Below are 21946 nucleotides of genomic sequence, written 5' to 3' on the forward strand. Positions count from 1 at the left end.
TGCTTGTGTGAGTTCTGGATGCTCCACTTCTGATCCAGCTCCTTGATAATATGCCTGGGAAAGCAGCAGAGGATGGCTCAATTGCTGGGGCCCCTGCACCCTCATGGGAGACCCAGAAGAAGCTCCTAGCTCCTGGCTTTGGTCTAGCCCAGCCCTGGCTGTTGCAGCCATTTGGAGAGTAAACAAGCAGATGGACCATTTCTCTCTCTGTCTCTGTCTCTCCCTCTCTTTAAACACTGCCTTTCAAATAAAGAAATCTTTAAAAAAAAATTATATTCCTTCCCCCTTACTGTTCCCCACACAATGCATGGTTCAGTGCTGTGCATACAGAAGGTACCTGTAAATCCAGCAAATGATTGTTGTAGGAGTGAAAGTGGTGAGGGGGGAGTAAGAGTGAGTGAAAGTACACTTGAGCGAAACATCCGTTGCTTGGGGCCACAGCGATGCATCCTAAACCTTACCTCTAGTCTCCCAAATGTTCCCAAAGTCTGAATTTCTAAGTCTCTGTTTTGTAGCTCTTTAATCCAGTAATCAAACTGAAAAAGTGGGAATTGAAGTTTTCAGTTGAGGAAGGTTAGTTTCTCAGGAGACCTTTTCCCAAGACAAAGTGACCTGCACACAGTAGGTTCAATCTAGCATTAGTATCCTGAGCAATTCAAGTAACCCAAACCTTCAGTCACCCTGGATGGGCTGCGTGAGACCTCAGCCATCTGGAGTAGTGACCAGACAGAATTGCTACCAGCTGTGTTTTGCGCATTTTTAAAAAATAGTAAAGGTTGGGGCTGGCGCTGTGGCTCACTTGGTTAATCCTCAGCTTGCATCGTTAGCAACCCATATGGGCGCTGGGTTCTAATCCCGGCTGCTCCTCTTCCAGTCCAGCTCTCTGCTGTGGGCCTGGAGGGCAATGGAGGATGGCCCAAGTGCTTGGGTCCCTGCACCCACATGGGAGACCAGGAAGAAGCATCTGGCTCCTGGCTTTGGATTGGCGCAGCGCCGGCCTTGGTGGCCATTTGGGGAGTGAACCAACGGAAGGAAGACCTTTCTCTCTGTCTCTCTCACTGTCTATAACTCTACCTGGCAAATAAATTTGAAAAAAAATAGTAAAGGCAATGCCAATTCTGATTGTTTTCTAGTACTTGAAATCATGAATTCACTTGACTTGTGCTAATACTTCTTTTAACTTGACCAGTGGAGTCATCATTGGCTAAGGTATTAAAGCAAATCACTTCTTTTCCAATATACTCCTAACATGGATATGCACTGACTTGGCCAGTGGTTTCAAGAAGAATTAGATGATGTACAGACTCACCAGCAAGAACTGGAGGAAGTCCCAGGTTTCTCCTGCCCTCTTGCCTCAGAGTTACTTTGTAACCAGTGACAGAGCCCTTCACCACCTCTGTTTATGGGCCTCCTCTATGAATGGAGACATACAGTGTTTTGGTAATTGTTTATAAGCTCTTCTCAGATTTGAAATGCATGATGCTTCCAACTTGGAACACAATGCTGATTACCATGGAGGAGCTTCTTGTTGATTGGAAGTGGAGGCGTCAAGCCTGCCTAGCTCTCTCTGTGTACCCAGTGTGTTCTGCCGCAAGGCTCGTTGCAGCTCTGGGAGAAGCTGAAGTGCAGACTTCACAGGCCCGTCAGTTCTGGCCTCATCCTGTGAGCTCATTTAACGTCACCTAGGGTGCTCATTATTTGGATAGGTCAAAGCTACAAAATCAGATCGAAAAAGAGGCATCTTTAGTAAGATAAAAGATAATGTGGAAAACATGACACATAACCAAAGCATTGGAATATAAAGTTCATATTAGACCTGTCTACTGTTCTTCCGTTGTTTGCTTCGGTTTTTTTCCCCCAGTGAAAAATTAGGGACCTTTTCCTGTCTGGTTGTAAACCCTTGCTTAAGACTCTTCATGTCTCTGGACCTTGGTCTTCCTATCATTTAGCAGCAAAGAGACCTGTTCCCACTTTGCTGTGGTCACAGTGTGCTTACGCACACTGAACACTTATAGAATATGAGTACCTGCTGATTTGAAAAAACACTGGGACAAAACATAGTGTTGTTTGAGCTTCCCAGGGCTGGGGACTCTTCCATATACAATAGGATTCTTTTAAACAACTTCACTCTGTCTTGAATTTCTCCTTTCCCCAGGAGCTCTATAAAAACAGTGTTTCCTTGCCAGAGAAACCGGCTTCAGAACCACCAAGCTCCCTCTGTGAACGTATTGTACGGTCTGTGCTTGCAGGATCTCTGTGGCAGACAGTGAAGCTCCAGTCTGAAAGCTGACTCAGCAGAACTGCAGCATATGCCTGCTTTTCTTAAGATCACAGCGCCTATTCCCTGTGGGCTTACCGGCAGACCGGGAGATGGTGCTGTCCCATTCTTCCGTAGACACCCATGAAGGGCGGGCACCAACCCATTGCTTCTTCCTGCTTTCTAGGGCCCATTCTGCAGTCAGTTTACTGCAGATGTTTCCAGAACACACACCCTAATTCTGCTCATTCATGGCCTAGGCACAGACCTCTTTCCTGCCCTGCTCCCCTTCTCACCCAATCAGCCCCTAGTGTTTGTCAGAGATCCTTTCTCCTTTCCCTCTAATGAAATCTTGTCACGGTCCTGAAGGTTTTAAGAGTGTTAATATTCTACAGGCACACCTTTTAAAATGTTTTATTGTGGGAAATTTCAAATACACTCATGAGTAAAGATAACAGTGCAATAAACCCTGTGTACCCAGCACCCAGCTTCACTAATTTACACCCCTGTTCACTCCTCCAACCTCAGATGACTTTGAAGCAAAGCTCACATGTCTTCTCATTTCTAGTTTCCTTTTTAAAGAATTCCAAACTCTTACCAATTACTTGAGAGAAAGGTGTAAGTTAATTTTCTTCCAGGGTTTGTTTCACTAGCCCAGCTGCCTCTCCAGTCTTCCACACTGTGTCCACTTGGAGTGGATGTCCTCTCCGCTGTTCTCCCACACTACTAATAGAACACTTGGCAGAAGAATGGATCCCTGGGGTCGGTGTGCAGCACAGGGGTTAAGTCGCGGCTTGAGTGCCTGCATTCTAATCAGAGTGCCTGCTTCGAGTCTGGGCTACTCCACTTCTGATCAGCTTCCTGCTGATGAGCAGGTGATGGCTCAAGTACTTGGGTCCCTTCCACCCATGTGGAAGACCTGTACTGAGTTCCAGACTCCTGGTTCTGGAGCACCCTGGCTATTATGCACACTTGGGGACTGTACCAGTAGATAGATCTCCCTCTGTCAGTCTTTCTGTCTTTCAAATAAAATGAAACAGAAGGATAAACAAAAGCAAGATTCCTATTCATGTGGCAGGTAAAGGTCCCTGTACAAGACAGCAACTTAGAAGGAAAGCTGTTCCAAGCATGACAGGGACGAGATAGGAAAGGGAAAGTTTTCTGAGTTCTACTCCACCATCAAGGACCGGTGGGCATTCTTGTTACTATTCATGATCAGCCAGTACAGAATTGGTCAGACAAGGCCGGCGCCGTGGCTCACTAGGTAGTTCTCACTAGGTAGTTCTGTTACTCCCCTTTCACAGTTAGGGAAACTGAAACCCAGAGAGGTTGTCCAAGATCTGTTAACTTGCATGTGGCAGAGCCAGCATTCAAACTTACCTCTCTGCAGGATTTGCACCACACTATGCATATGGAGTTCTTAATAAGTCATGTTGACAAACATGGCAATGGAGGCAAAATCAGGCAAGTAACTTGCCTAAAAGAAGCAATAAGAGGTCGGCGCTGCGGCTCAATAGGCTAATCCTCCACCTGCGGCGCTGGCACACTGGGTTCTAGTCCCGGTTGGGGCACTGGATTCTGTCCCGGTTGCTCCTTTTCCAGTCCAGCTCTCTGCTGTGGCCCGGGAGTGCAGTGGAGGATGGCCCAAGTGCTTGGGCCCTGCACCCGCATGGGAGACCAGGAGAAGCTCCTGGCTCCTGGCTTCAAATCAGCGCCTTGCGCTGGCTGCAGCACACCGGCCGCAGCGGCCATTGAGGGGTGAACCAACGGAAAAGGAAGACCTTTCTCTCTGTCTCTCTCTCACTGTCTAACTCTGCCTGTCAAAAAAAAAAAAAAAAAAAAAAAAATTGGTCATACAAATTCCCCAGGATAGAAGGAGCCAGTTCCCGTGGTACCAAGCTGTGAACTCATTTCTGCTCCACCCTGCCCCTGCCCTGGCTACAGGTGACACTGCTCTGCAAAGGATCTCAAGCCTCACCCTCTCCTCTATTTCAGATGCAGTGGCAGAACGTGGAGCACGTTGGTGACCAGAGCCCCTATGTCACCTCTGTCATTCTTCACATTAAGCAGAATGTCCCTATCATCCGCGACAACCTGGCTTCCACGCGGAAATACTTCACTCAGTTCTGCATTAAATTTGCAAAGTAAGTCCCAGAGCATTTTCAGCACTGGGTTGGGTTTGTTTTAAAAGCAGTTTTATTTTCACAGCACAGTTGAGCAGAAGGCACAGAGATTCCTCACATACCTTCTGCTGCCACACATGAGTAGCCTCTCCTCTGTCATCGGCACGCCCACCGCAGTGGTACATTGGCTGCATTTGATAAGCCTACACTGACACACCATCGTTGCCCCAAAGTCCATGGTTTACGTTGGGTTTCACTCTTGCTGTTGTCCATTCTGTGGATTTGGAAAAATGTATAATGGTCTATATTTACCCTTTCTACACAATGCCAGATGGGTATTTTAATGCCATCCACGCTACCCAGTATGCTCACAATGCAACTGATCTCATTCTAGTGACTACAGGCAAACTAATTTTAATTTGTACCCAAAAGAAGCATAATAAGAAAGCTAAATGTGCTACTTAAAGTCATAGAGTTATAGCAATACAATCATCAGCCACATCAAGACAAACAAAAATGAGTTGAGGGAATCTTATTATTCTGAATTATATGGCCATCACCACCCCTTGCCCAGGTTGGCATCATTAAAATTCTTTTCCAGTGATTTATTGTATGCACATTGCTTATGGCTAGAGTGTAAGCTTTTTAATGGTAGGGACTGTCATTTCTGTTTCTTTTGAGCCTTCTCTTCCTCCCAATAGTACTTGTTACTGTGACCGCCAAAATGAATCCATCTGTGAATGTCCCTGGGTCCTGGGCAGGTACTAGAAATGGAGAAGAGCAAGTCATGGAACTCTGTTGCCAAGGTAGATGGAGTAAATACAGAGCTGCATGTCTTGCGGCCATGGCCTCGTGTGTGGCCGTTTCTGCCTTGAGTTTTGAAGCCAGGAAATGGTTTGGTCCTTCGCCAATCAGCATCTGGCTATAGCACCATTTCCCGTGAGACCAAGCAGTGTAGCGGGTCGGTGTCTCCTCTGCTCAATTATCAAACAAGCATTTTGGCTGACTACTCAGGAGAGGGCTTGGGGAAGGTCAGCCCAGCCCAGGCTACTGTGTTAGGGTTCTCACATGATGATTCAGGGCTCCAAGTTCCTGTCTTCCCTGAATCTCTCCCAGTTTATATTCAAGTAGGGCTTTCCCTCTCTCGCACACAGATAAATCCCTTAGGAACAACAATAATTGAGTGGCTTGTAGCGTTAGCTTTAGTTTCTGGTTTGTCAAGAAAGGATAGCGTATGCTCTCCGGGGAGGCATTAATGTTTGCAGTGTGGCAGATGGACTAGGAGCTGACATTCTCTTCACTCTCTGGGTGCTCATTAGTGTGTGTTAAAAGCCTTCTTGATAAATCACATTGTGACACTCCCCATAATGCTGGTAGAAGCAGTGTCTCTATAAAGATTTACTGTGACTGAAAACCTCCACTGTGGCTGCCCAGGGGTCTGATTGAACTTACAGCAAAGTGAATAAGGAGTCCATTGCTTAGCTCATCCCAGCATCAGCCTCATATTCCCTCTGAGCCCCGTAAATATTTTACTGTTAGTGACTGACTGGGGGTAGGATACCCATCTCTCACATCTTGGAAAGTTCAACCATAATCTACAAAGTACTTGTGTTTTGATCCATAGTACTTTCACATCCTGGTAAAATCCTAGTCTAAGACTGGAAACCTTAGGGGTGGCGGTTTTAAGGTGACGGTTCCCCAGCCAAAGGTAATTGACACCACCCGATGGCCTGCAGAAGCCCTTCACAGTCATCATATGGTTGGGACTCACTCCGCCAAGACATGTGGCTGGCCCCTCTGTGTCCCATGCCTCGCCTGTAGAGTAGCATGCAGAGCCAGCTCCACGGCTCAACCATAGATGACTCCTGTGTGAAGTAACTTGGGTTACAGCTGTGCCAACAGAACAGTTATTGGTTGAATTTGATCTCACATTGCTTGTTTGGTCCTAGTTGACAGCACTGAAGAATCCCTTCCCAACAGTGGCTTGTTCACACTCCTTTCTGGTCAGCAGGCCGACCCCTAGACCTGACCTCTGGGCTTTCAGCTCCTTTCCCCTAACTTCCTTTCCTGTTCCACCAGTGCACAGCCAGGGATGTTTCCTTTGGCACCATTTGGCGTCTGAAACAATGTCAGCCTTTTGTATAATCAAGGTGACCTACTGATTGGAACTGCGATTAGAACCACAAGCAAATGGCTAAGGCATCAGTTTGGATGCCTGCTTCCCATATCAGAGTACCAGGGTTGGATACTCACATCCTGCTCCTGATTCCAACTTCCTGGTAATGCAGACCCTGGGAGGCAATAGGTGATGGCTCAAGTATTTGGGTCCCTGGCAGAGACCTGGATTAAGTTCCTAGCTTCCAGCATCAGCCTGGTCCAACCCCAGTCATCTCAGGCATAGGAGATTGAATCAGTGGATGGACACTCTCTCTTTGTTTCTGTTTCTCTGCCTCTCAAAAACAAAACACACACACACACACACACACACACACACAACTTTCCTCATCCACTAAGCTGTTTCTCCTCCATTCAGTAATGGAGATAAGACAAATCTTTCTCTTTTTTAAGATTTATTTTATTTATTTTGAAAGGCAGAGTTACAGAAACAGAGGGAGAGGCCAGTGCCGTGGCTCACTTGGCTAATCCTCCACCTGTGGTGCTGGCACCCTAGGTTCTAGTCCTGATTGGGGCGCCGGATTCTGTCCCGGTTGCTCCTCTTCCAGTCCAGCTCCCTGCTGTGGCCCGGGAAGGCAGTGGAGGATGACCCAAGTGCTTGGGCCCTGCATCTGCGTGGGAGACCAAGAGGAAGAACCTGGCTCCTGGCTTTGGATCAGGGCAGTGCGCTGGCTGTAGTGGCCATTTGGAGGGTGAACCAACAGAAGAAGGACCTTCCTCTCTCTCTCTCTCTCTCTCTCTCTCACTGTCTAACTCTGCCTGTCCAAAAAAAAAAAAAAAAGGGAAGAAAGAAAGAAACAAACAAACAGAGGGAGAAACAGAGAAAGATCTTCCATCCACTGGTTCACTCCCCAAATGGCTGCAAAATGACCAGGGCTGGGGATGGGCCAGGTCGCAGCCAGGAGCCAGAAGCTTCTTTCTGGTCTCCCACATGGATGCAGGGGCCCAAGCACTTGGGCCGTCCTCACTGCTTTCCCAGAACCATTAGCAGGTTTGGAAGTGTAGCAGCCCAGACTTGAACCAGCACCCATATAAAATGCCAGCATCACAGGCAGCAGCTCTACCCACTCTGCCACACCACCAGCCCCCATAAGACAAATCTCTTAATAGGGGTTAGAAAACTGAAATGAGAAGTCACATGTCAGTTTCCTGATAAAGTGTTGATACCAAGCTGATATCCAAAGAGTGGTATCTGCTACCATAATTAAAACATTTATTAGCATGCATTCCCTCGAGTAACTCCTGTGTCCCAGATACTGAATTAAGTGCTTTGGCTTAATAAACGTAGTCCTCATCTTCATTTGCCTTAACAGTCAAGTGTGCGGTTAGGTTAGCTGTTCAGGTAGGGGCCTGTGGACATTGTATAGAATATGGTGGAGGGAAAGCTTCCTAGAAAAGCCACCCCTGGGCAGAGTCTAAGCCTTAGGAAAGGGTGCTTGGGCAGGGGAAGCAGTGTATGCAAAGGTCCAGAAGCACTCACACCTGCAAAGTCATGGGATATGCAGGCAGATCGGCCAGGTTGAAGTACAGGGTGCCAGGATTCAGCATGAGGCTGAACACAGAGAATCGAGAACCGAGGAAGGTCTTGGCTGCAACCATTGAAGAGCTTTAATCAGAGGAGGAACTTGCTTATATTTGTGTTTGAAATAAGTACTTTTGGCAGCAGTTGGGATAGAAAGTATGTGACTAGGGCCGGCGCCGTGGCTCACTTGGTTAATCCTCCGCCTGCAGCACCGGCATCCCATATAGGCACTGGGTTCTAGTCCCAGTTGCCCCTCTTCCAGTCCAGCTCTCTGCTGTGGCCCGGGAAGGCAATGGAAGATGGCCCAAGTGCTTGGGCTCCTGCACCCGCATGGGAGACCAGGAGGAAGCACTTGGCTCCTGGCTTCAGATTGGCATAGCTCCAGCGGTAGCAGCCATTTGGAGGGTGAACCAACAGAAGGAAGACCTTTCTCTGTTTCTCTCTTGGTCTAAATTTATCTGTCAAAAAATAAAAAAAATAAAAGAAAGAAAGCAAAAATTAAAAAAAAATAAAATAAAAGAAAGTATGTAACCAAAGGCAGGGAAACCAGTTAGGCACCTACTGAAAGAGTTCAGGTTCAGGGACTCACTCAATCAGGCCCCTCCCAACCTGACAGGTATCCATCTCCAGGCCCCCCTCCAACTCTTCCCCCACCCCCCACCCCCACCCCCACCCCCCGTTAGGAAATTCCCTAATCTGGTCACCTGTTCAAAATAGTCCAGTGTGACTCATAATGTGACCTTCCTGCGGTGGCAGTAGTGAGCAACACAGCCATCTTCAGCTGTTGTGTGCAGAAGAATCAACAGTCCCTGAATGCCGAAGAGAACAAGCCAGGCTGGGTGCACCAGGCTGGGTGCAGATCCAACTGGATGCCCATGGTGAACCACCACACCTCTCAGTCCCATAAAAGCACCTGTTAACCTTCTGCCCAAGAGCTAGTCCTTCCCAGCATGCCGTCTCTCTTGTATTTGGAGCATAAACGCCAGTAAACCTGGTCTGGGTTGTACATTGGCCTCTTGTCAATTTCTGTTTGCAGTTATGCCAAAGAACCTGAGATTGGTAGCAAAGTAAAAAGTGATAAGGGCAATGCCAGTAGGGATGGTCTGGAAGAGCCGCTAAGAGCATTCAGGGCCAGAGTGGGTGAGTGAATGGATGTTGGAGTTGAAGGTGAGGGGCAGTCTTGGGTAACCCTAGGTTTTAGACTGGGTCACTGAATGGGTCACTGAATGGATGAGAGAGAGCCAGTCCACTGTGCCTGGAGTCCGGAGAGGGGCTAAGTTGGATATGCTGGGTGCTGGTACCCGTTCTGTTAGGGCATCTGACTCATTAGATATTAGAGTGGGTACAAGTGCACAGGAAAAGAAGTAGAGATTGAAGAAGGAGGAGGCTGCAGACTTGGTAGCAGCATTTGAAGAGTGAGGAGAGAGGTACCAGCCAGCCTTCAGCTAAGCCTGCAAATCCTGCTTCACTTCTATCATTCCTTCCTCTGTCGTGGGCCCTCGTGACACCTCCGGGCCGGCCTTGTGTTCTACAACTTCTGTTCCAGATCAGTGCAACCAGCTTTCTTGATTGAGGCCTCTGCAGTGTTTCCCAAAAAACCCTCCCAACATGTTTCAGTTTCACTCACCCTTTCCCCAAAATGAGCACCATCAGCCCAAAGGATCCAGATTACTTGTCGGGACCCAGGACATTTTTCAGGATTCTGTATTTAGTTTCTTGATCTGATGATTATTATTCTTTTTAAGTGTTTTTATTCTATTTTCATTTTATTTGAAAGGCAGAGACCTAGAGATAGAGAAACAGAGAGAGAGATCTTCTCTCTGCCGATTTACTCCCCAAATGTCTGCAATAGCCAGGACCAAAGCCAGGAACCCAGAACTTAATCCAGGTCTTCCACATAGGTGGCAGGAATCCAAATATTTGAACCCTTATATATTACCTGCCAAGGTGCACATTAGCAGGAAGCTAGATCAGGAGTAGAAGAGCTGCAGCCTGAACAAGGCACTCCAGTATGGGATGTGGGTGTCCCAAGCAATGTAACTGCTGTACAAACACCTATCCCTAATTATTTTTTGATCTCTTAGCAGTTATTTTTTGGCTTTGCATTTTTTTAAAAGATTTTATTTATTAATTTGAGAAGCAGAGTTACAGAGAGAGGGAGAGACAGGAAGAGATGTCTTCCATCCGCTAGGACACTCCCCAATTGGCCACAATAGCCGGAGCTGGGCTAATCCAAAGGCAGGAGCTTGTTCCGGGTCTCCCATGTGGGTACAGAGGCCCAAGGACTTGGGCCATCTTCTACTGCTTTCCCAGGCCCTAGCAGAGAGCTGGATCGGAAGTGGAGTAGCTGGGACCCAAACTGGTACCCCTATGGGATACCAGCACTGCAGGCAGCAACTTTTACCTGCTACATCACAGCACTGGCCTTGGCTTTGCGTTTTTGTTTTTTTTTTTTTTTTTAAGATTGATTGTGGGGCCAGCATTGTGGCACAGCAGATAAAGCCTCTACCTGCAATGCCAGCATCCCATATGGATGCCAGTTCATATCCTGGCTACTCCACTTCCAATCCAGCTCCCTTCTAAAGGCCCAGGAAAAGCAGCAGAAGATGGCCCAAGTGTTTGGGTCCTTGCCACCCATGTGGGAGACCTGGATGCACCTCTTGGCTTCGACCTGACTCACTCAGCCCTGGCCACTGCAGCCACTTGGGAAGTGAATCAGTGGATGGAAGATCTCTCTCTCTCTCTCTCTCTCACTCTGTAACTCTGACTTTCAAATAAATAAATAAATCTAAAAAAAAAAAAAAAAAGTAGATTGATTTGGAAAACAGAATGACTGAAAGAGAAGGAGACACTGAGAGAGAGATCTTCCATCCCCAAATGGCCACAACAGCTGGGTCTGGGCCAGGCTGAAGCCAGAAGCCAGGAAGGAACCCAAGTACTTGGGCTATCATCTGTTGAATTTCTGGACACATTAACAGGAAGCTGGATGGGAAGCGGAGTAGCCAGGACTTGAAATAGCACTCTGATATTGAATGCTAGCATTGCAAACAACACCTGTGTGCCACAACACCAGCCCCTGTTTTGCATTTAAGACTCCCTGACTGTGCCATTTTATTTTGCTCTTATATCTATTGGATTGTTTCCAGCTACTAATAATGGAAACCCTGATTCAAATTTACTAAAATAGTAGTAAATTTTTTATTTCATTTAACCAGAACCCAGTGGTAGGGCAGATTCAAGAGTGGTGGCTGACTTGGTGGTTCAATGATGTCCTTATACTCAGGTCCTTTCCCTTGGTGCCCTTGGACTGGCTTCATCTTCAGAATGGCAGAATGGCAGCTCTTGATGTTATATCCAAATGTAGCAACGTCCCAGTGAAGAAGACAGAGTCTTGCCCCAGCCTTGCAGTGAAGTCCTTCACTCTGATGTGACTGGGCCAGTTGAAGACCTTGCGTACCTGAACAAAAGCAGGGCTTTGGTTGGAAAGAAAAGGAAGGCAGTGATATGTGCCTTGGTTCTTTGTGTTCTCTTGGAAGGAAGTATAGCTTTAATTAACAAGTGTCTTCAGTTCTTTACTAAAGAGAGAATAAGCCTAATTTGCCCCTTCTTTCTTATCCACAGCTCCTTCATTCCCAAGTTTATCACTCACCTCTTCAAGTGCAAGCCAATTAGCATGGTGGGAGCAGAGCAGGTAAGATGGACTTTGTCAGAATCCAGTGCATGCCCTTCCTGTCCATATGTGCTCTGGAGACATGAATTGGTTGATGTCCCTTGTTTCATATGACCTGGTAACTTCCTCAGTCCACTCCCCCATTTAGTTTTAAATTTTTGGTTTAGCACCTACAAGGTAAGTACCAGGTTTTGTTCTGGATGCAGAGTATCCCACAGTGAACAAGACAGAAAAGGACTCTCCTTCATGACGCTCACGTTCTAGTAGATGAAGATCATCTCAGCTGTGTGCTGAAGGGTGGGAGACCCGCTCACGTGCAGGAGTATCTCCAGGGAGCAGAGGAGGAATGGAGGGGGAGAGGAGGCGGTCAAAGAAAGCACCTGCGAAAGCTGAAGCTCAGGGGGACCAGGAGCAACGTTCCAGGCGGAGGAACAGCGAAGGCTGTGATTACTTCAGATCCCATGGGGGCCAGGGCGGGGACCACTTAAGAGTAGCAAGCAGCGAAAGGGCTTATCTCGTTGGTACTGTTCACCTCTCCCAAGAAGCTGACTCATCCAGCCCCACTCAGTTCACTTGAATTCTGTGCATCAAGACACCTCTCGAGAGCATGCCTGTCACCTCTGGGTGGATGAGCTGAGTTACAGGCCTCCTGCCTGCTGTCACCTGTGACCTGGAACTTGAGCAATCTGAGTTAGAGAACAGTTCAGACTTTACGACAGTCATGTGCAGCCCAAGCACCCACTGAGATGCCAAGTCTTCATGGTGACCGTGAGTGATTCTTGCACATTCATTTAAATGAATCCTCTCTAGACCTCTGTCAATGCTTACAAAGCATGAGAAGGTTCTGTAACCCAAGACATTTCCACAAATCCTGCTCTTCCAGTGAGCGAGCAGACGTGGTTGAAGCTCAGCTCTCCCCTAGCTCCCCTGCCCTCCCCCTGGCCTCTGCTTTCCAGCCAGAGTCATGCCCAGTAAGACGGCAAGTTAGCACATGCCCCAGGGCATCATGGTCTTCATGAAGAGCCATAGCCAGCGTCTGTGAGCAGCATGATCTCTTGAACCTGTGACGTGCAATGTCTTTGTAACCCTCTTTCCATGAGTGGCCTTCCCAGGATCGGGAAAGGAAGTGTGGTGTGAGCATTAAGGCCTGGGCTTTGGGATTATAGGGGTCGAGGCTGAATCCTCTGTCTGCAGCATGGCAACCGTTTGCCTCAGACAAATGGCTTAATCTCCTTGTCTGTAAAGCGGGTGCTCTGAAATCACAGTGCCACCCCACGGAGTAATTGTGAGGATTAAACGAGAAAATGCACAGCGTGCCTGCCATAGTCTGGCATGTGGTAAGCCACAGTAAATGCCAGCTCTTAGTAATTTTAAGCTTCCTGAGACCGGGGACATGACTCTGTTTCTGTTTCCATCACCCATCTGTCTCGCCAGCCAGTGGTAGCCGGAGTCAGAACGTTGTCTCGGAAAGCTTCCTGGGAGGTTGTGAGGGTTCAGACGCCACATGGGCCTGACTGCAGCAGTGCAGCGTCCAGACATTCCTGACCCTTGTCACAGCCGCAGAACTCACTCTCTCTCTCTCTCTCTCTCCTTTGGAAACAGCAGGAACACGCCCTGGCGTGTCTCTCCAGTTTCAGTAGCACACACTTACTGGGCACCCATTCTTTCCACCTCACTGTCGTGTGTGATCCCAAAGGGTGTGGCTGATTACGATCTGGGTCTGTGGGAGAAGTTCTTGAGTTCTCAGTTGCTGTGTTTCTGTCTCCAGACTGGACAAAGCCCCTGCAACACAAAGTTGACTCACTGGGAACATGAGTTTGAGCTTTGCCCAGGCCTTGCTAGCTGATTTAATTGTCTAATAACCAGGATATTTTCATTTTGTGATCTAAATGCACTGTCATATCCATTTTATACAGATTTTCCCTTCTTTAAAAGAACATTAGAATAATCAGCTCAGACCCAAAGCCAGTAGCAACAGAAAATTTTCAGTTTGACCAGTGTTTACTTCTGCTTTTAGGTGTGGATGGGAAAACCATCTGCTGGAACTGGAGTTTTACTTTATCAGACCCCAGGCAAGTAGGAGTGGGGAGCAGCAGGGCGGGGATCTCTGCAGGCACAGCCGGGGAGAGGGCAGAGGTGGACACTGCGGGCCAGCGTGGCCCCGGCAGGACTCTGTGTGAAGCTGAGGTTTAGTTGGGCCCCTGCTTGTGCTGAGTACATCTCTGGGCTCTGAAACCTGAGCAGTCATGTAGCAGGAGGCGTGTCCTCTCAGGCAGCGGAACCATATGAATCCAGAGGTAACAGAGATGTTCATGGAGTGAAGCAGATTCTGCTTTCATTGGTGGAGGCCTGTACGCCAAGCTTTAACCACAGCTGTGAAATTCAAGGCATTAAGATTCAGCCTAATCTCAGATCCATCTGCTTTGCCACAAAAGTGCTAGGTCCTAAATGTAAGTGATACTTAAATACTTACGCTGAAAATGAGAAAGTAGGCATTTCCCTGCTCCTGGTCCTCTTCCTGATTACTCTATAAAGTGAGTTCTTAATCTTTGGCCTCCACTTGAGCAATTGCAAGGGCACATGGAACTGAACCATACCAGAATTTGTAATGCTTCTTGCTGGTTTGTGATTTTCATAGAACCTTGTGGGATTTGCAGGGTCATTAATTATCTTATGGCCATAGTTGTCTGTGACTGAGCACACAGTAGAAATGGTATCCATTCACCCAACTTAACAACAGAGAAAGTAGCACAGTATGGTCGGGGGGAAGGAGACGTAGGATCGGGTCCCCACTGCAATTAATGATCCCTGTGATCATAAACAGTGTCTCCCATGGGCCCGGTTTCATCCTGTTTAAATAAGAGCACTGAACCGGACACTCCTAAGAGCCTTCTCCTCACACTTTTAAAATTTATTTATTTGAAAGAGTTACAGAGAGAGAGAGATCTTCCATCCACTGGTTCAGTCCCCAGATGGCCGCAATGATCAAAGCTGGTCCAGGCCAAATCCAGGAGCCAGGAGCTTCCTCCGGGTCTCCCACATGGGTGGCAGGGCCCCACGCACTTGTGCCATCTCCACTGCTTTTCCAGGCCATTAACAGAGAGCTGGATCACAAATGGAGGAGCCAGGACACAAACCAGCACCCATATCGATGTCGGCATCACAGGGGGCAGCTTTACCTGTTATGCCAAAACACCCAGCTGCAAGAGCCCCTGCTAGATAGATCTGTCACATTGTGTAGTCTGAAATACTCGGAGCACAATACACTTCATGTCTCTCAAGTTTTCTTTTCCTTTGTTCTTATGTATAATGTTGACTTTTTAAAAAACTGTAGTAAAATATTTATAACATGCAATTCACATTTATAGCCGTATTTAAATGTACAGTTCAGTGGCATTGAGCCTGTACACCTTTGCTGTGCAACCGCTTCCTCCAGACTTTTTTCACCTTCCCAGATTGAACCTCTGTACCCATTGGCGGGTGCACCCATCTCTGGCAGCCACAGTCTGCTGGCTGTCTCTGAGGATTTGCCTGCCCTAAGTACCTCCTAGTGTTTCTCCTCCTGTGACTGGTTTGTTTCATTTAGTATAATGTCTTTATAGTTTATCCACAATGCAGCATTTCACATACACACCGTATTTGACCATGTTGACTTTTAGACCCACCTATTTCAAAAATCCCAGATTCTCTGAAAGCCTGCGTTTGGCACAGCATGTTAAACTGCAGCAGTGCCAGCATCCCGGATCAGCAAGCTGGTTTTGAGTCCTGGCTTCTCTGCTGCTATCTCTGTCTCTGATCCAGCTTCCTGTTAATGTGTGTAGAGAGGCAGTGGTTGCTGGCCCGAGTACCTGGGACCCTGCAACCCATGTGGGAGACCTGCGTGGAGTTCCTGGCTCCTAGCTGTGGAAGATCGATCTCACTCTGTCTCTCCCTCTGTCTCTGTCACTCTGCTTTCCCAGTAAATAAATCTTTTTAAAAAACTACACATCTGAACAACAACAACAAAAAAATGTTTAAAGCAAATTTTAAACCTCTTTTTTTTTTTAAAAGCCCAAACACAGCAGATAGGAGATAATCCTGGCAGTTAGAAAAATGAAAATGTAGGATGGTGATTCTCAGGCATGCTTTTATATAAAATGTCATAAAAGTCTCAGGTTTTTTTTTAAGATTTATTTTTATTTATTTGAAAGAGTTACAGAGAGAGGTAAAGACAGAGAGAGAGGTCTTCCATCTGCTGGTTCACTCCCCAAATGGCCTCAACGACCCGGGCGGGGCTGGGCCAGGCTAAAGCCAAGAGCCAGGAGCCTCCTCTGGGTCTCCCACGTGAGTGCAGGGGCCCAAGCACTTGGGCCAGCCTCTGCTGCTTTCAGGCATATCAGCAGGGATCTGTGATAGCAGGGTGTTTTTAACAATATTTTATAAAACGGATTGATAAAATATAACCATTAATGATAAAAAATTTTCTTAAGCCTTAGTAAAAGAAATAGAGAAATTTTGGGGCCATTGTTGTGGCACATCAGGTTAAAGGTGCTACCTACAATGCCAGCATCCCATATGGGCGCTGGTTCGAGTCCCTTGATTGCTTCACTTCTGATCCAGCTGTCTGCTAATATGCCTGGGAAAGCAGTGTACAATGGCCCAGTCCCAACCTTTGCAGCCATTTGGGGAGTAAACCAGTGGATGAAAAATCTCTCCTCTCTCTTTCTTTCTGTCTCTGCCCCTTACTTCCCTCTCTCTCTCTAACTCCATCCTTCAAGTAAAAGAAATAAATATTTTTTTTAAGAAAAGGGAACTTATTAGATCTGATAAAGGTTATATACAAAAGCTTATTAGAGGACATGAAGTATAAAGGTATATCCATTTGTCAAAACTATTTACCAAAACTAGGCATTTGGCCTAGGGGTAAAAGTGCCAATTAGGACGCCTGCTTTCTGAGTTGGAGTCACTGTCTCCACTCCTGATTGCAGTTTTCTGCTAACGCACACCCTGGAAGGCAGCAGGTGATAGCTCAGTGGTTGGGTTCCTGCCACCCACTTTGGAGACCCAGAGTCAGTTCCCATCTCCTGGCTTCGGCCTGGCCCACCCCCAGCCATTATGGGTATTTGCAGGGTGAATCAGCAGATGGGAGCTCACTCATGATCATTCTATCTCAAATAAATAAATAAATTTTAAAAGTATACAGTTAAGAATTATTCAACATATATAAATTTTATCTAAAAAAAAAAAATGAGTGAGGGCTAGGGGAAGTGAACCTAGCAGGGTAGCTCAGCCTCTGCATTGTTGACATTTTGATGCAGAGAATCCTTTCCATGTTAAATAGCATCCATTACTTGTACATGCAAGATTCCAGATATACCTTGTCACATGTGACAGCCAGAATGCCTCTAGACATTGCCAGGTGTCCCCTGAACTGAAGATGGGATGAATGCCACAGGGTCAGAGCACAGGTGGAATGAGAATGGCAGAATGTTGTTACTGAAGCTGGATAGGGGGTGCCCATGAGTTCAGTCAGCGTGTTCTGTTTACTTGATGTAACTTTGAAATTCCCCAGCACATTAAGATTTAAAAAAAAAAAAAAGTGTTCCTACTTTATACATGCCCATTCATGTATAATCTAAAATAAAAGTCTATTTTGGGAGTTGACGCAAAACGCCCATGCTTCCTGAAATTAAACTGGCTTCTTTCTAGATTTTCTGATGGCAGAACTTAGGTTCAGAACAGCTGAACTGTCTCCTTTCCTTTTTTGTGTCTATATGTGGTTCTGCCCAGACAGTAGAATGTTCTTTTTACTCAGTACTTTCTTTCTTTCCAAAGAACTTTTTAAATCTCTTATCTACCACCTCTCAGTTTTCCTTGTCTCAATCACTCTGACTCATCCTGATTTCCATGAAGCCCTCCTTACCCCCTGAGAGTTCCCTGCCTCTCCTGCTGCTTGGTCAGAAGAGCCCTTCCTTTGTGCCACACACAGCTAGGAGTTAGGCTCCGAGAGCCACCCTCCAGAGGGGTTCACTACATCGACACTGTCACCAGAGACCCCGAGACAGGAAGACCAGCCAGCACTATAATAAGCATGAACCAATTAATGAAAAATCACTATAAATGCCACACTCACTGGCCAAATGTAGAAAGTTTTTTTCTCTCTGGAGATTAGAAATAAGACAAGAGTGTCTGTTGTCACCATTTCTATCCCATGTTGCCCTTGAATTCCTAGCTAAGATAATATGGAAAAAATAAAACAAAAAATATATCTTTAAAAGATTTATTTATTTATTTATTTGAAAGGCAGAGTTACAGACAGAGAAGGAGAGAACTTCCATCCACTGGTTGACTTCCAAGTGGCCACAAAGGCCAGGGCTAGACCAGGCAAAAGCCAAGAGCTTCTTTGAGGTCTCCAATGTGGGTGCAGGAGCCCAAGGACTTGGGCCATCCTCCACTGCTTTCCCATGTGCATTAGCAGGGAGCTGGATCAGAAGTAGAGCAGCTGGGATTCAAACCAGTGCCCATAAGGGATACTGGTGTTGCAGGCAATGGCTTAACCCATTGTGCCACAACGCTGGCCCCAGCAAAAAAATTTTAAGCAAAAGGTATACAGATAAAAAAGGAAGAGACAAAACTGTTGTTTTTCACAGAAGTTGTGATTGTTAATAATATCTTCAAAAAATACAGTTAAACTACTGGAATATAAATTTAGCAAGATTGCTTAATATAAAGTCAATATTAAAAATTTATTTTGTGTATCAGCAACAAACAAATATGAAAATTGTGGGTGTGGGCATTTAGCCTAGCAGTTAAGATGCTCATGTGCCACACCAGAGTACCAGAGTTCATTTTCCACTCCAGCTACTGACTCTGGCTCCCTGCTAATGCAGACCCTGGGAGGTTCCTGCCACCCTTATGGGAGACCCAGACTGTGTTCCTGGCTCCCAGCTTCAGCCCTCAGCCACAGCATCACAGGGGATGGGAGAGCACCCCTCTCTCCTCTCACCACCCCCATCTGTCTCTCTCCCCCTCTCAAATAAATAAAATTTAAATAAATGAATGAAAACGAAAAATTTTGAGCAGGCATTTGTTTCGTCTGGTGGTTTAGGACACCCACATACAATACCACAATGCCGAGTTCAGTTCCCAACTCCAGCTTCTGACTCCAGCTTCCCACCAGTGAAGACCTGGGAAGGCAGTGGTGATGGCTTAACTATTTGGGTTCCTGACACACATTGGGTACTGGCTCTGGCTCCAGCCCCAGCCCAACCATGATCATTAGGGACATTTGAAGTGTAAGCCAGTGAATAGAACCTCTCCCTGTGTCTCTGTCCCTCAAGTAAATTTAAAAATTTTTTTAAATTTTCGAGTGAAATTATTTATGGTAGCATTAGGAAACATTAGCTACCTAGGAATATATCAAGAAAAATATGCAGGTTGGTATTTGGCCCAGCAGTTAAAACACTGGTTAAGATGTGTGCATCCCATATCAGAGACCTTAGATTTGAGAACCAGCTCCACTCTTGATTCTGGCTTCCTGCTTATATGCACCCCAGGAGGCAGCAGGCTCAAGTAGTTGGGTACCTACCTCCCACATGGGAGACATGCATTGAGTTCTCAGCTTCAACCTGGGCTAGCCCCAGCTGTTTGTGCATTTGGGGAGTGAAGCAGCAGACGGGAGCTCTCTGTTTCTCTGTCTCTCTGCCTTGCAAATGAATAAATATTTTTAATCATAAAACATTTTTAAAAAAGAAAAATGTATAACTCTTCTACACTGAAAACAATGTTAAAGACACATTAAAATAAATCTTTAAGATGTCAGAATAGCTCAGGTTCATGAATTAAAAAACTATTAAAAAGATGTAAATTCCTCCAAAATTAATCCATAGATGCAGTACATTTCAAATAAGAATCCCAGCAGAGGTGTGTGGGGGTGTGGGAGGGAGAGATTTGATAAGCTGATTTTAAAAGGTAGACAAATGCAAAAGACAAAAAAACTCTTAAAGAACAAAATTGGAGAACTTAAACCTCAGGATATCAAGACTTACATTAATTTTTTTAAAGATTTATTTTATGTATTGGAAAGACAAAGTTATGGAGAGAGGTAGAGACAGAGAGAGAGGTCTTCCATCCACTGGTTCACACCCCATATGGCCTCAGTAGCCAGAACTGAGCCAATCCAAAGCCAGGAGACAGGAGCCAGGAGCTTCTTCCAGGTCTCCCACAGTGTGTGCAGAGGCCCAAACAGTTGGGCCATTTTCCACTGCCTTCCCAGACACATTAGCAGGGAGCTGGATCAGAAGTGGAACAGGGGCTGACGCTGTGGCATAGCAGGTAAAACCGCCACCTGCAGTGCTGGCATCCCATGTGGGTACCAGTTCCAGTTCAGCTGCTCCACTTCCAATCCAGCTGTCTGCTATGGCCTGGGAAAACAGTAAAAGATGGCCCAGGACCTTGGTCCCCTGCACCCACATGGGAAACCCAGAAGAAGCTCCTGGATCCTGGCTTTGGATCAGCACAGCTCCAACCATTGCAGCCATCTGGGGAGTAAACCAGTGCATGGAAAATACCTCCCTCCCTCCCTCTCCCACTCCTTCTCCCTCTCCCTCTCCCTCTCTATTTCTATCTTTCTCTCTGCCTTTACCTCTCTGTAACTCTTCCATTTAAATAAAGAAATAGACCCACACATATATAGACACTTAATTTCCAATAAATAGTGATAGGTAATTATAATCTTGACTTTTATCACACACCATACACAAAAATTAATCCCACCAAGGATTTCATGAAATTGGAACCTTCATACATGGGTGGTGAGAATTTAAAACAGTAAATCCAGTTTGGAAAACAGTGTGACAGTAACCATAGAGTTACCACATGATCCACCAGTTCTACTCCTAGGTAAAGTCCAAAAGAATTGAAGAAATGTATGTATTCACACAAAAACTTGTACACAAGTGTTCATAGCAGCAGCCAAGAAATAGAAACATCTCAGACATTTATCAGATGATGAGTGGATTATCAAAATGTATATAATCATACAGTGAAGTATTGTTGAACCATTCAAAGGAATGAAGTCCTGACATGCTGTGCCAGGGTAAGCCTTAGAAGCACTATGCCTAGGACCGGCGCTGTGGTGTGGGGGTAAAGCCGCCGCCTACAGTGCTGGCATCTCATGTCCCTTGTCTAGTCCCAGCTGCTCCACTTCCGTTCCAGCTCTCTGCTGTGGCCTGGGAGAGCAGTGGAGGATGGCCCAAGTCCTTGGGCCCCTGCAACTGCTTGGGAAACCTGGAAGAGGCTCCTGGCTTCTGGCTTCAAATCAGGACAGCTCCGGTGGTTGCAGTCACCTGGGGAGTGAACCAGCCGATGGAAGACCTCTCTCTCTCTCTCTGTCTCTCTGTCTGTCTCTCTCTTCTCTCTCTGTAACTCTGCCTTTCAAATAAATAGAATAAATCTTATTTAAAAAAAAAAGTCACAGTCACAGAGTAGGTGATATTTGCAGTACATATAACTAAGTGTTCGTATTCAAAAGCCATATTTTTAAAAACCTCTAACAAATCAATTAGAAAAAGGTGAGTCGCCAACAGAAACATGACAAAAGAGTTGAATAGGTATTTCAGGGAAAGGATATCCAAAAATCCAATAGCTTGTTAGTCATCAGGAAAAATGTAAATTAAAGTCACAATGATCTCAGAATGGCTAAAATTTGACTGACTGACAAATCAAGTGTTGGTGAGCATACGGAGCAACTGGAACCACCGTACATGCTGGGAGGAATGGAAGTTGACACACTGGCACGTTGGGAGGTTGTTTGGCAGCCTCTACTACAGCTAAGCATGTGCTGCCCCTTGGATCTAGCAGTTCTACTCTTGACCAGCCGCTACCTTAGAGGTGAGGCCTCATGACCACCAAAAGCCACATACCAGGGGCCAGCACTGTGGAACAGCAGCTTAAGCCACTGCCTGCAGCACCAGCTTCCCGTACAGGCACTGGTTCAAGTCCCGGCTGCCCCACTTCCAGTCCAGCTCTCTGCTAATAGCCTGGGAAAGCAGTGGAGGATGGCCCAAGTGCTTGGGCCCCTGCACTCACCCGGGAGACAGAGAAGAAGCTCCTGGCTTCAGTCCGGCCCACCCTGGCTGTTGAGGAGTGAACCAGCAGATGGAAGATTTCCTTCTCTGTCTCTGTCTCTGTCTCCCTCTCTCTCTCTAAACTCTACCTTG

At 46.5% G+C, this 21946-nt stretch overlaps 1 protein-coding gene across 4 annotated transcripts in view; it reads left to right on the forward strand.

The window, feature by feature from the left end:
- Nucleotides 1-21946, forward strand: part of VPS53 (VPS53 subunit of GARP complex) — a 177307-nt gene that overhangs the window by 146412 nt on the left and 8949 nt on the right. For all 4 annotated transcript variants that reach the window (XM_070061170.1, XM_070061172.1, XM_070061171.1 and 1 more), the window contains 2 exons: nucleotides 4253-4401; nucleotides 11699-11768. In XM_070061170.1, the coding sequence (XP_069917271.1) occupies nucleotides 4253-4401; nucleotides 11699-11768 (219 nt within the window). The remainder of the gene's footprint in view (nucleotides 1-4252; nucleotides 4402-11698; nucleotides 11769-21946) is intronic.

Source organism: Oryctolagus cuniculus, chromosome 17, assembly GCF_964237555.1.
Source record: "Oryctolagus cuniculus chromosome 17, mOryCun1.1, whole genome shotgun sequence".
Lineage (NCBI taxonomy): Eukaryota > Metazoa > Chordata > Mammalia > Lagomorpha > Leporidae > Oryctolagus > Oryctolagus cuniculus.